Source organism: Eschrichtius robustus, chromosome 15 (genome assembly GCF_028021215.1).
Source record: "Eschrichtius robustus isolate mEscRob2 chromosome 15, mEscRob2.pri, whole genome shotgun sequence".
Classification (NCBI taxonomy): Eukaryota; Metazoa; Chordata; class Mammalia; order Artiodactyla; family Eschrichtiidae; genus Eschrichtius; species Eschrichtius robustus.
The window spans coordinates 88519397-88532375 of NC_090838.1; the positions used below are offsets into that span (position 1 = coordinate 88519397).

The window sequence follows — 12979 nt, forward strand, 5'->3', positions numbered from 1 at the left end:
TACAACTGGATGTCCATCAACTCTAAATCATTCCACTGCTAATTCTCTAGTTCTTTCTTTCCTTCTGGTGGCCTCTCTTTGGTCATGTCACTGCCTGTTGACACTCTAGTGAGGAGAAGTCAAGGAAAATGACAGGAGCCAGGTCATGGTCCTTGAAGCTGGTGCAGAGCAGAGAGGGAGCAGGAGGCAGCTAAGTTTGTGGTCCCAGGGAAGCTTCCTGGAGAGGCCACCCTTGTGCCTCCATCTTCCCTCAATTAATAACTGAGAATGAATCAGTCATATACCCTTGCTCCTACCCCTGGACCTCAGGACACACCAACTGAACCTGGGAGACACTTTACATACTTTTAGGTGACTTCCTAGCCCAGTGATCTCTTTTTCACTATTATCATTATTTTTTAAAGTATTTATTTATTTATTTGGTTGCACCGGTCTTAGTTGTGGCAGGCGGGCTCCTCAGTTGTGGCATGTGAACTCAAAGTTGCGGCATGCATGTGGGATCTAGTTCCCTGACCAGGGATCAAACCTGGGCCCTCTGCATTGGGCGCGTGGAGTCTTAACCACTGTGCCACCAGGGAAGTCCCCCCAGTGATCTCTTAACGGACATATTTTTATTGTTCCAATGAAGAGACAATGCCTGTTTTTGCTTTTCAAGCTTGAAGAATCTTCCCACGACTTTCTCAGTTCAGTGGTTAAGCGGTTGTTTGAGTTGCATGTTTCTCTTACTGTCATGGATTTCAAATCAATTGGGACACGTGGCAACTGGAAGATGTCTCTCTCTCTATGATGGATATGAAAGAGTGCTTTTTTATTCTATTGTATCTTTATCCATAAAGGGAGAAGCATTGTATTGTAGCTGTCAGCCAGAAAAATTACACACATTGCTAATGGGAAGAACGAATGATAACAGCCTCTTGGTTGATACAGATAGGGACAAAATTATATTAGTTGCAGTCTCAGTAGATTGAGAAACATTTCCTCTTGTAAACAGTCCAAGACACTGCAGGTAGAAGTATGACCATTTAGTTGTTGCTGTTTCAGACTTAGCTTTCTGGTCCATACACTGGAAAATTCCTTACATTTTAATTTCCCATACATGTGTGTGTTTAAACACCATGCCCTTGATACATCTGATGCTTTGGGTACCTTACTGTCAAATGCATGTGTGCTTGATCATGTTGTAGGATTATGACTGCTTCTCCTTCTTTTTTTTTTTTTTTTGCTCCCTGAGTCCAGATCTTCTATAATACCTGCAACTTTCTTTTTCCTTTTAAATTTATTTTTTATTGAAGTATAGTTGATTTACAATGTTGTGTTAATTTCTGCTGTACAGCAAAGTGACACAGTTATACATATATATATTTACATTCTTATTTATATTCTTTTCCATTATGGTTTATCTCAGGACATTGAATCTAGTCCCCTTTGCTATACAGTAGGACCTTGTTGTTTATCCATTCTATACATAATCGTTTGCATCTACTAACCCCAAACTCCCACTCCATCCCTCCCCCTCTGCAAGCTTCTTGAGATGAATAAGGGCAGTTTTGGGACTGGTAAAAATGACAGGTGGGCTTTGAGTGATGTCTAAAGCCCCGTTTCCATTCTTATAAAGACTTGATTTGTAAGACAAGTATAATTGTTTTTAATTCCTCAAAGAACTGGGTTGCAGCCTGAACGATATGGAGGCTGACCCATCCATATAACTACTTTGTCTTCAATTTGCTTCTTAATATTAGGAAGAGCATCTTTAATTAAGATGAAAATCAAAAGATTGCTATATCTTCTGAATGCAAATTTCCACACTGTCATTAAACACAATTCTAATCTCCTGTTTTTGCAAACGGTTAAAGCTCCCTGGAACAATTTACACCACCAAACCCTAATTATATATGGAGTTGACCGCCTGATTGTACTCCCATTACACGCCCCCCACCCCGGGGATTAATTACCACCTCCCTTGATGCCCAGGGCAGCGGCGAGGAGGGGAAGCGGAGATGCTGAGGGCCAGGAGAGAGCGTGCTTGGGGTTGAGTGCAGCTGCGGCAGCCACGGGAAGAGGAGAAAAACACACGTCCTCCTGGGCCACCCTTACACTTTCGTAAATCCAATGATCTGGGAACGTGTTCAATAAAGAAACAAAAAAATGTGGATTTGGCTTTCAACCCTCAAAGTCTGTGCCCTAAGTAGCTTAAGGAAGTCCAAGCAGGGCTTGAGGACTACAGTTCGGTATTCTTGTTTCTCGGAGGTGAATCAACTGATGGTGTCTATACTCTGGGTGAAGTTAGGATTGGAAAGTAGGACGGGAGGGAGATGAGGGTGGAAAAGTCATCACCACTGTGCCGAGCTTTCAATTCTCCAGGTGATCACGCTCAGGAGAGACCATCTCACTGGATCTCGGAAGAGCCTGTCATGACAATCACTTTTTCTGATTAGGAAGCTGGGACTCAGACACATTCAGCACCATTTTATTTTCTGACTTTGGGTGAGGTTCGTGGCTTACAGTCTGTCCCCTCAGCCAGACTGTCAACAGTCAGAGAGCAGGGTGTTCTCTCACTGGCGCCCGCTTCTCCAGGGATTTAAGGGCGTGCCTCAAACAGACACACACTGTACGCTTGGTGAACAGCTAAAATTGAAAGGAGGATTCAAGCCGAACTCTTGAAACCATCCCTGCCGCCTTCCAGGCTTGTCCTTGACACATATTTTTTCCCCAAGAGCCTAAATAATTTTCAGTATCATGTTATCATTTCTCATTTGTCATTTTCAGCATCTCCAGAGCATTCCAGGATGTTACATTTATTCATTTTCTTTTGTTTCTCCTCCTCTTAAATTGATGCCGGGAACGGAACTAATACTTGGGTTTCAGTGTTAGGATTGGGAGATGGATGACAGGATATTTTCTCCTGTATAAGAACTGTTTACACTTTTATAAAGACTACAGCATTTTAGAGAAAAAAAAGCTTTCAGGAGTGAATCACTATTATTCTTTGCCTGTTCTGATGTACAAAAACAAAAAATGCTTCTCTTTCTGGTAGCATACAACCCCAAATGCAGGGGCTTAGAAATATGACTCATTGATGCCATTTAGCTTAGTTTTCTGACATCCTGGATACAACCCTGTTAGCACTGGTTGTTCCATTCACTCAGAAGCCCCCCAGGACTCAGGGGTACACTTGGAGTGAAGGTGCAATTCCCTTCGAGAGGGTGACATTTAACAGATCAGATCACATGACAGAAATGGCCACACTGTGAATGAGACGCATATTAAACCATCTCCCTGCTCCCACTGATCTGGCCTCACCATATCAACCAAGAGTCCACACTTACATGTCATCGAAGATGAGTTTCTGCCTCTTGCAGTCCCTGTGGCCGTTGGAGCCTGGAGACCATGGCTCTGTCTGTGGCCGTGACTTGTGGAGAACGTTGTTCTCAGAATTGTTGTGAGCCGCTTTCTAAACAACAAACAAACACACCTGTATTTGAGAAACTGGCCACCTGGCTGAAGGAGCAACCTGTTAGAATCGCTTGTGTTCTGTGTCCTAGGTTAGAGCTGATGGTGCTTTCTTTGTTGAAATAAAGAAGAAGAAATACTTGCATTACAGGTCTCAAGCTGGAGGCTTTTACATACGTCGTCGAATGTCATTCCCACGACATCAAAAGGGAACTCTCAGTGTGCCCACTCAGGCAGATCCAGATCCTGAACTCGCCCAAGCTCAGATGGCTATTGTGCGTGGAGGCTGGGGGCTTAGGATTCAGGCTCCTACTCTTCCCAGTTGGCTAGACCCATGGTTCTCCAAATGGACTGCATCAGAATCACCATTAACACACAGCCAGCTGGGCCTCACCGCCAGCATCTTTGACTCAGTACGTCTGGGGAAGAGCCTGAGAACATGCATTCCTAACAAGTTCCAGGTGATGCCGGTCCAGGACCCAAGCTCTCAGAACCGCTGAGCTATAATCATCCCTCACAAAAGAGGTCACTCAGGTCACAAGTGACTGGTTCTCATCAGCTGTCTATGAAGAACAGGAAGAGCCAAAGGCAATCACTAGAAATGATTTAAAATGTGTTTTAAGAAGGAACACTCTTGATCTGGGGAAAAACTGAAACATCCTTTTTTCTGGAGATACAGACATTATAGAGAGCACCTATGGTGTGTTGAAGGTCTGGATCATAAAACACCCCTTTTTTAGTTCGGAAATTCAAATGGATTCCTCTGAAATAATTAAAGTGGAGCGTATATCAATGCTTCTTTAAATATGGACCGATTTTATGCGTAGATCAAGCCTCCTTGTTACGAGAGCCTCCAGGACTCTAGGCGTTTCCTTTCTGGCATGCAGGGTAGTAAATTACGGATGTGTGTGAGCCCTGCTCTAAGTGACTCTCCCCAGCCAGACTGTAAGCTATCCTGCAGGCAGAGACTGAACCCATTAGATCATCAATGCATCTCTGTTATGTAGCAAAGTGCCTGGGACACAATAAATACTTCCTTGATAAACACCTGTTCAGTGAAAGAATGCCTCAATAAAGTCTATAATTGGTTTACGATTCTCTGCACATCATAGCTGCTTGTGATTGAAGGATCTAGGGGCAAAGAAAAGTTGTGTTTGGTTTAAAATTGGAATTGTTAGCTTTTTATTTGTTTTTTCTAATATGGTCTTCTCAGATTCGTGTATCCTAGAACTAAAGATAATTGCTCCCAAATGAGGGTGCATAAAGGGGTTAATTTCCTGATGGTTCAGTAAGATTTAGGCTCTTGCCGGACCATCTACCAACTTCTTTTGCCTCTTTAATTCATGGGATAAAGCATGAAATGCTGCCTTCCCACACTTTCTTTGCAGAAAGAAATTTGCCAAGTCTCATTTCTCCCTGCCTCACAAAGCCCCACTGCTTTTGAGAGGCACAGCGGGGAGAGTTTGGCATTAAATAATGTATCTAGAGGATGCACGGTCCAGGGCCGCCCGCTGTTAGATGGAGGGTGGCAGGAAAGAGGAACTTACATGCAGTGTTAGCTGCACAGGGGTCCATAGGGGTTGGGTTCTTTAGACGGTTCTGCCTCATTTAAATCTTACACCACCGTCTTGCAAATGAAACAGGTTCAAGAGATTAAGCAACTGACCCAAGGTCACATGGTGACTAAGCTATGAGGCTAGAGGTGAACCCAGGTTCCCAGGGGAATACAGGGTGTTGGAATCACCCTTGACAAAGTCACTGGAAGAGGGGTGGTGGCAGCTGTCCCACATTGGCCACTGAGGGCAGCGGGGAGCCCTGCAACTTTGGCCTTGGGCTCCAGTCCCAGATTTAGCTCTGCCCCAGGGCAAGAAATCTTTTCAAATATAAAGATTGGTTGGTCCAAAACTTCCAATTTACTTTGTCCTGGGAGAGTTACGTTAGGGCTAATTCTTTTCAGGATGGGAAATGAAGTCCTCCAAAGAGTGTTCCTAAGCAGAAGAGGCTTAAAATGCCTCCTCCATTTCTTCGGCAGCTGCCTGTGCAAGAGGCGAAGAGCAGCTGCTTTGCCAGGTCTTCCCAGACCAGCATTTAGGGCTGCTTTGCGGGACCTCACTGGTCACCACGTATCAATGTAATCTTCCTCGGCCAGGACAGGCTCCCATTGGTAATCCACCCGTTGGACCAAATGGAGGTATGATGCCTCCGCAGCCAGGCATCCCACAGCAACAAGGAATGAGACCCCCAATGCCGCCTCACGGTCAGTACGGTGGTCTTCCTCAAGGCACGCCAGGTTACCTTCCTGCTGCTACGCCGCCATGTGGGCAGGGACCGCCAATGGGGCCCCCTTACCAAGGTGGGCCTCCTCGACCTCCGATGGGAATGAGACCTCCTGCAATGCCGCAAGGTGGTTGTTACTGATCTTACGTCATCCAGTCTAATAGGTTTGGAGATTAAACCTTTTCTCAACTTGTGCTGTTTATACAGCCAAGCTTTCTGTCAATAAGGCCTCCTTGGGACTTTAACAAACATTATCTTCCCACATACCAGAAACTATCGGACATTTATTTTACCTGGGAAAATTTATTTGGAATAATAAAGCAAGAGCTTTTCCTGAAGTTGCAATTAAAAAAAAAAAAAAAAGCTTGTGTTCGGACTGTGCTAGGCTAGAGGCAGAGTAGAGGGGTGTGCTCATTTTCACTCGTGTTTTAATTGGGGCAGAAGAGTGTCAGCGTACCGTGAGGTCTCCACCATGGGTCTGCAGCTGGTTCTCAGCCTTATGCTTTTTGTTGGAGGAGGCGGAAGTGAACAAACCATTGCTGTTGGATCTGCTGGGGGAAGTCAGGTCCTCGCCGGAGTATTTGTGTTTAGATGCGTCGGAGAGGGGTGAGGTGGGTGACCGGAGCATTTTTTCATTTTTATTTATTGGGATGGCCAAGCTGTAAAAGGAAATCACAGTAATGGAATGTCACACACTCAGCACATGGCAAGGTAAATGTTTTATATGTGACCCTCCCATTTAAAACCTGCTGGTAGGAAGACGTTTATTGGCATTATTATGCCAGGAAACGATTTTATGGCATTAGGACCATAACAAACAATAAACAAATTTCGTTCATTGTTTCTTTACTCGTCCTCCCAGAAAAAAATAGTAATTCTGGAGTTAAATGACTAAGCATAATAATAACTTCATTTCCCAAGTTTTTCATCCAAGGATCTCAAAATACACGACAAACAACTTACTGTTTTCCTAACAAGTGTAAACAGCAGGTAACGGGAAACTCAAATTATACACGAGATCTCCACTTCCAAAAGGACTTTTGCTAACACCTGAGCTTGTACTAATTATTATATGGAGAATAACAGAATCACAGAATAACCAAGCATGAACCCACCTTCTAATTGTTAGGTAGCCAGGCACTGATCAGAATAAACAAAGAATAGAAAACTGTCATTAGAAATGACATTTTCTGATTCCTAGCTCCTTATTTTACCTTCCAAACTATTGTCTATGCCTGAATATAAATCCCCCCGCTGCCAAAGACCATCAGAGAAGGGAGTCATATTTGAGTCTTTGCAATGTATATTATGTTGATAGGGCTCTCTCCGTTACTTTACTTTGAAACAAAAATTGGGGGAAGACACATTAGCCTCAAATAAACTCAATCATTGCTAATTTGGGATGCTTCTAGAAGTCACCTGGTAGAGTCAGTTAAAATAAATTCATTTAACAAAGATTTAGTCATTATTCCCGTAGTTGTGACTTCTTAATTGCATGTGTTGACTACCACTGCAAACAAGCCATTAAAGTCACTTTTTATTTTTAAGCAATTTCCTTAGTTGGTGGTCACAGCGTAGAAATTACAAACACAGGCCTCTAGAACAAATGAGAAGCCAAGGTTCTTAATGTTATGCAAACAGATCTGTGTAGGGAGAGAATTTCTGATGACAGCTTTCTGGTTCAAAAAGTACTGTGCATCCAACAACTTAGCAGTGAGAAGGTGTGTTCTCGAAAACTGCCTTGGACGAGTCAAAAGTGGCTCAGCCAGTGAAGATGAAAACACTGATGTTGAAGACGGATATGAACCGTCTGAATATAATTGTTTCTTGACATGTGAGTGAAAAAGTCTTATTTCTAAGTCTCAATTATTTTACATACTACATGATTTTAAATGTTTGCAGAAAACTAAATTATTACATTAAATATTGTCATGAACGTATGATTATTTCTTCTTCATCATTATAAGTTTATCTATTCAAGTTGACCAAAGTAACTTTGAAACGTTCTTGGGATCGCATCTTTGGGATGGGCAATCACCATATATGTAGGATTGTCTTATTACACAGGTAAAGCTTAACAGTGGTAATCACAATTCCAGAGGTACACAGGCCACCTTTCCAAGAAAAACTCAAAGCACTTTCACATGCATCGAGTCCTTACTTAACATAAGTGAAACTATCAGAGCCAGGAGACTCTGCCAGCAAAAGCTCTAGAGCAAGAGCTTGTATCCTGGGGTCCCTGCACTTGCATGGAAAAGAAGTCGCATCTTCACTTTCCTTAACCCCTCACTGAAACTGAACATTTCCTTTAATTATGAACGAAGGCAAGAAACCAGAGTCGTGGTTTAGCAGGAGTACTGCTTGCAATACCTGTGATTGTGTCACCAGTGGAAATCACAGATATTTTCATGCCTTATCAGTTGTTGCAGACATCTTGAAATATGGTTTACACTCATCACTACTAGAAATTAGGGTCTTAACTAGATCTGCTAGAAAGGTTATTTAAGGCATTAACAAAGAAGCACATATATAACTCTATCACACATTTAAAGAGACATTTTTGAGCCCTATTTTCCCCATTCATGTTTCCTCAATATTTTGGGATACCATCTGCTTGGCACAGAGGACTGTGGGCTCGGCCAGCTTGTGTGTGCTGCTCTGTCTCGCTCAGACCCTCAAGGGCCCTCGCCCTTCTTCCCCAGGTGATTCTAACACTGCAGTGGGCCTGTGCTCAGGCACCCTCGCTCTCCAATTTCCTCTCCGGGTTTTAGTACCACTCTACATCTTCTCCTAACCTTTCAGTTTACATTTTTATGTGTTGCGCTGAAACATTAATCTCCCCTTAAAAATTCTATGTACACAGTCAGGGAGAGTGAGGAGTGTCTTAGCAGAGGATAAAGTGGTTTCTGAGCTGTGCTATTTCTAAATGGAAAGGACTTTTCTATGACTGATGATAAGCTGCTCACTTATAATAAATATCTGGGACCTTGCTTTGCTAGGAAGCCTTTGTCACAGAGGGGATTCAGTGCCATGTGGGTCTCTCTGGAACCCCTTGACAGGAGAGACTGGGTGGCTGTTTCGCCTTGGAGACCCGGATCCTGTCTATCACCGCAAATTCAGTCTACGCCCAACGCCTTTAGGTGTGTCATATGGAGATTCTGCTCAAGTTTATATTTTTCATTTGTGTAACTAGCTTAGTGTTCCCACGGGTTTACTGGCTATTAATTCAGTTTGTAAGTTTTCAGAGTGGAGGGTGTGTTTTTGAAAGGCTAGAACTGTGTGCAACTAGTAACTGGTCTTTTGTTATAAAGATGTACTTCCAGCGCACCTGGAGCTGTGACAAGAAGCACACGTCCAGGCACACTGGTTAGTCTTGGGTTAAACCAAGGGAAGCGAGTCTGCATGAGACAGGCTGGGACCTGGGACCCTCTGCTGCAGTGCTTGCACCTGGACAAACATCTCCTTGAGCCACAAAATACAAAGAAACTACAAGGGACTAAAAATAACTGCATGCACGGGGCAGTTGGAACAAATTATGAACAAGATACAAAAAGACCAAAAACCCAACTGCCACTTCTGAGGAGTCGGGAGCAAAAAAGCAGGGTGTCAGGAGCAAAGGTAGGTTACTGCACATGCACCCTGCACTCAACGCCAACAAGGGGGTGAGCAGATCACCTAAGCCACCCCTCCAGTCTGACCCCTGGCCCCACCCCACCCTCACCCCATTTAAGGAATCAGCTTGCCCCCCATCAGACAGCGAGCAAGGGAATCTGTTACTTGTCTTTGTTCCCTCGTGCTACAGCATGAGCCCCAGTAAAGCCTTGTCTGAATTTCTTGTCTGGTCTCTTCTCAATTTCTATTGATGAAGGAGCCCAAGAGGCTTGGTAGGTAACATGGAGACCCAGAGCAGAGCAGTCATTCAAAAATCCGACTCTCCCCCAGTAGGCATGTGCCTCTCAGACCCAGACACGCCTCCAGCTGCCTCTGCCTTCCTGGGAGCGTGAGTACCTGTTGACATTCACGTTGCAATGGTTTGCGGACAAAGTACTGTTGGCAGAGGCAGTGAGTCGTGAAGAGCTCTCCTTCTCTCCCTGAGCCTTCTTGATCTCCCTGTAGTCTTCTTCGTTGTCACACTGCACGGAAAGAAGCAAAAACCAATCAGCTTCCGATTTCAAGGGATCACAGCGAGCTCCCATCACCACCCAGCTCACTGGGCTTCTCCGGACAACACCCTGAGCACCAATGTGGCTGCAGCACTCTCGGCCCTGGCCTGGGTTCCCCATCAGCTACCCCGTGAACAAGGAAGAAATCTGTCAGCTTACTGAGAGGAAACAGCATGACACGAAGATCAAAATTCGGGAGGGACCATTGTGACCGATGAACGTTTCTTTACCAACAGGCAGATTCCACCCTCCAGAGAAGACCTGTTCTGGGGTCCCGCCAGAGCTTCAGCGTCCCTCCCTTTGGCACTTCTTGGTACCCAAACAAGGCATAGCGACCTATCCTGGGCTTAATGTTGTAAGGGCAGTGACAAGCTCGGACCTTTCTTTTGAAACTCATGGCCTCAAAGGATATTTTTATAAAACAGTAGTTTGACTGGATTCTTGTTTTCCACGATTGTATTTAACCTAGGCGTGTACTAGGGTGTGATGCACAGGCACTCAACCAAATTCCATTTTTGGTGAGATCGCAGCAACACAGTACAGGCACATTCAGGGCCCTCAGCAGAGCTTTCCAGGAGACAAGCACCGGCACTAAAGATAGAGAAATTTTGACCTTCTCTCTCTAGCTGGGATTGTTACACAGCCTCTATTGCAAGGACCTCAGCAGCTCACACTGAAACTGTGCCCCCAATGAGGGTCCAAGCCAAAGCTCTGAACCCCCAGTTCTGGCCTCCAGGGCTCTGGCAGGGCTAGACTCTGCACCCTGGGCAGCCAGGTCTGTGGTGTCCCATCTCCAGCACCCAAAACTGAGGGCTTCACACCCCAGATACTGAGTAAAGAGTGCTGTGAAAATGTTCTTTCACTTCTCTGTGCGAGTTTAATGATGATTCAGTAGATTTTATGAGGAGAGCTGAGTGTCAGGCTTAGTGTAAATGAAGTTTTGTAAGTTAAAATTAAAAAGTCCATGAATAATAAAATTATTTAAATACAGAATATCATGGAATATACATGTATATGTTTTTGCACATCTCTCTATCTACATATACCTATACAGCTATATATATTTCCAATCTGTCTGTATGTTTATCAATTTCTATCTCTGAAATACCTCTCTCTCTCTCTTTCCATCAGCCTGTCCATTTATCCATCCATCTCCAGATGACTGACTGATTCACTCATTAATCAATTAATCACCTGGGGACTGATGGACAAATCAATCCAACGAGTAAGGGGGAGGGCAGGGTATGTAGAGGAAAACAGAAGGGAAGAGGGTAGGTTTGTAGTGAGCTAACCCGCATTACTGCATTATATCATCTGAATCTGACAACACCCCTGCAAAGATGTCACCATTTTACAAACAAAGAAACTGAAGTCCACAGAAGGGAAGGTCACCCAGGAGGCCAGGGCTGACTGCGTGATTTACGGGGTTCAGTGCAAAATGAAAATGCTGGGAGCCTTGTTCAAAAAGCAGGAAAAGATGCTTGATGTCAGTCTTGGTGATGATTTTTTTGGATTTAACACCAAAAACAAAGGCAACAAAGGCAAAAAATAAACAAGTGGGACTACATTAAACTAAAAGGTTTCTGCACAGCAAAGGGAACCATCAACAAAATGAAAAAGCAACCTACTGAATCGGAGAAAATATTTCTAAATCGTATATCTGAGAAGGGATTAATACCCAAAATATATAAAGAACTCATACAATTCAACAGCAAAGAAACAAACAAAAAAAATCCAGTTTAAAAATGGGCAGAGGATCTGATTAGACATTTTCTAAAGAAGACATATGGATGGCCAACAGGTATATGAAAAGATGCTCAACATCACTAATCATCAGAGAAATGCAAATCAAAACCACCATGAGATATCACCTCATACCTTTCAGGATGGCTATTATCAAAAAAACTAAAACTAATAAGTCTGTGAGGATGTGGAGCAAAGGGAACCCTTGTGCACTGTTGGTGGGAATGTAAATTGCTGCAGCCACTGTGGAAACAGGATGCAGGTTGCTCAAAAAATTAAAATAGAACTACCACATGATCCAGCAATCCCACTTCTGGGTATTTATCCAAAGAAAACGAAAACACTCATTTGAAAAGATATCTGCACCCCCATGTTCACTGCAGCATTATTTACAATGGCCAAGACAAGGAAACAAATGTCCATGGCTAGACAGATGGATAAGGGTACTGCGGCATATATGTATGTACAACAGAAGAAGGAAGTCTGCCATTTGCAACAACATGGATGGACCTAGAGGGGATTATGATAAGTGAAATAAGTCGGACAGAGAAAGACAAATACCTTACGATCCCACTTACATGCGGAATCTAAAAACAAAAACCAAACCTCCTCCCAGCTTATGTTGTCAGGCTGCTGATTGCTTGGGGTTGGGGGGAGTACAAAATGGATGAAGGAGGTCAAAAGGTACAAATTTCTGGTTATAAAATGAATAAGCCATGGGGATGTAATGTAACATACAGCATGGTGACTATAGTTAATAATACTGTAGTGCATATTTGACAGTAGCTAGGAGAGGAGATCTTGAAAGTTCTCACCAGGAGGAAAAGAAATTTGTAACTATGGATAGCGATGGACGTTAACTGGACTTATTGTGGTCATCATTTTGCAATACTTATAAACCAATATCAAATCATTACATTATACCTCACACACACAAAAAAAGCAGCTAAAGAGTAACATTATAAAGTACTAAAGTCGGAAACATTTTCTTGTCTTTCGTGTCTTTCTAAGTCTCTCTCTTGACCTGTCATGGTGTGTTTATTTGCTATTTCATATTGTGCTCCTTGAGGCCTGGGGATACCTGGGGGGCATGCGTAGACACTCCCAAGTACCGGGGGGCCTGGGCCTGCGACAGGGCGCTTGTGAGCAGCCCACCAGTGAAGGGTCTCCCCCGCCAGCCAGTTGTGGAAGCCATGGGTCAAGGGGTGAGGAAGTCCAGTTAGGCATTTCCCCTTCCCCAAGGCCAACTGGCAACCCCTTGCGGATTGCAGTCTCCCCTGGAGGACCCCTCAGTACTGGGATTGGGGGTGGGGAGATGCCCATCCTGACCCCGACCCTCGTTATGC

The 12979-nt window shown here is 43.9% G+C and overlaps 1 protein-coding gene across 3 annotated transcripts in view; it reads right to left on the minus strand.

Annotated features, from left to right (window-relative positions):
* Positions 1 to 12979, minus strand: part of AFF3 (ALF transcription elongation factor 3) — a 558847-nt gene that overhangs the window by 26368 nt on the left and 519500 nt on the right. For all 3 annotated transcript variants that reach the window (XM_068564632.1, XM_068564631.1, XM_068564633.1), the window contains 3 exons: positions 9736 to 9860; positions 6185 to 6386; positions 3327 to 3451 (listed from right to left, as the gene is read on the minus strand). In XM_068564632.1, coding sequence (XP_068420733.1) covers positions 3327 to 3451; positions 6185 to 6386; positions 9736 to 9860 — 452 coding nt within the window. The remainder of the gene's footprint in view (positions 1 to 3326; positions 3452 to 6184; positions 6387 to 9735; positions 9861 to 12979) is intronic.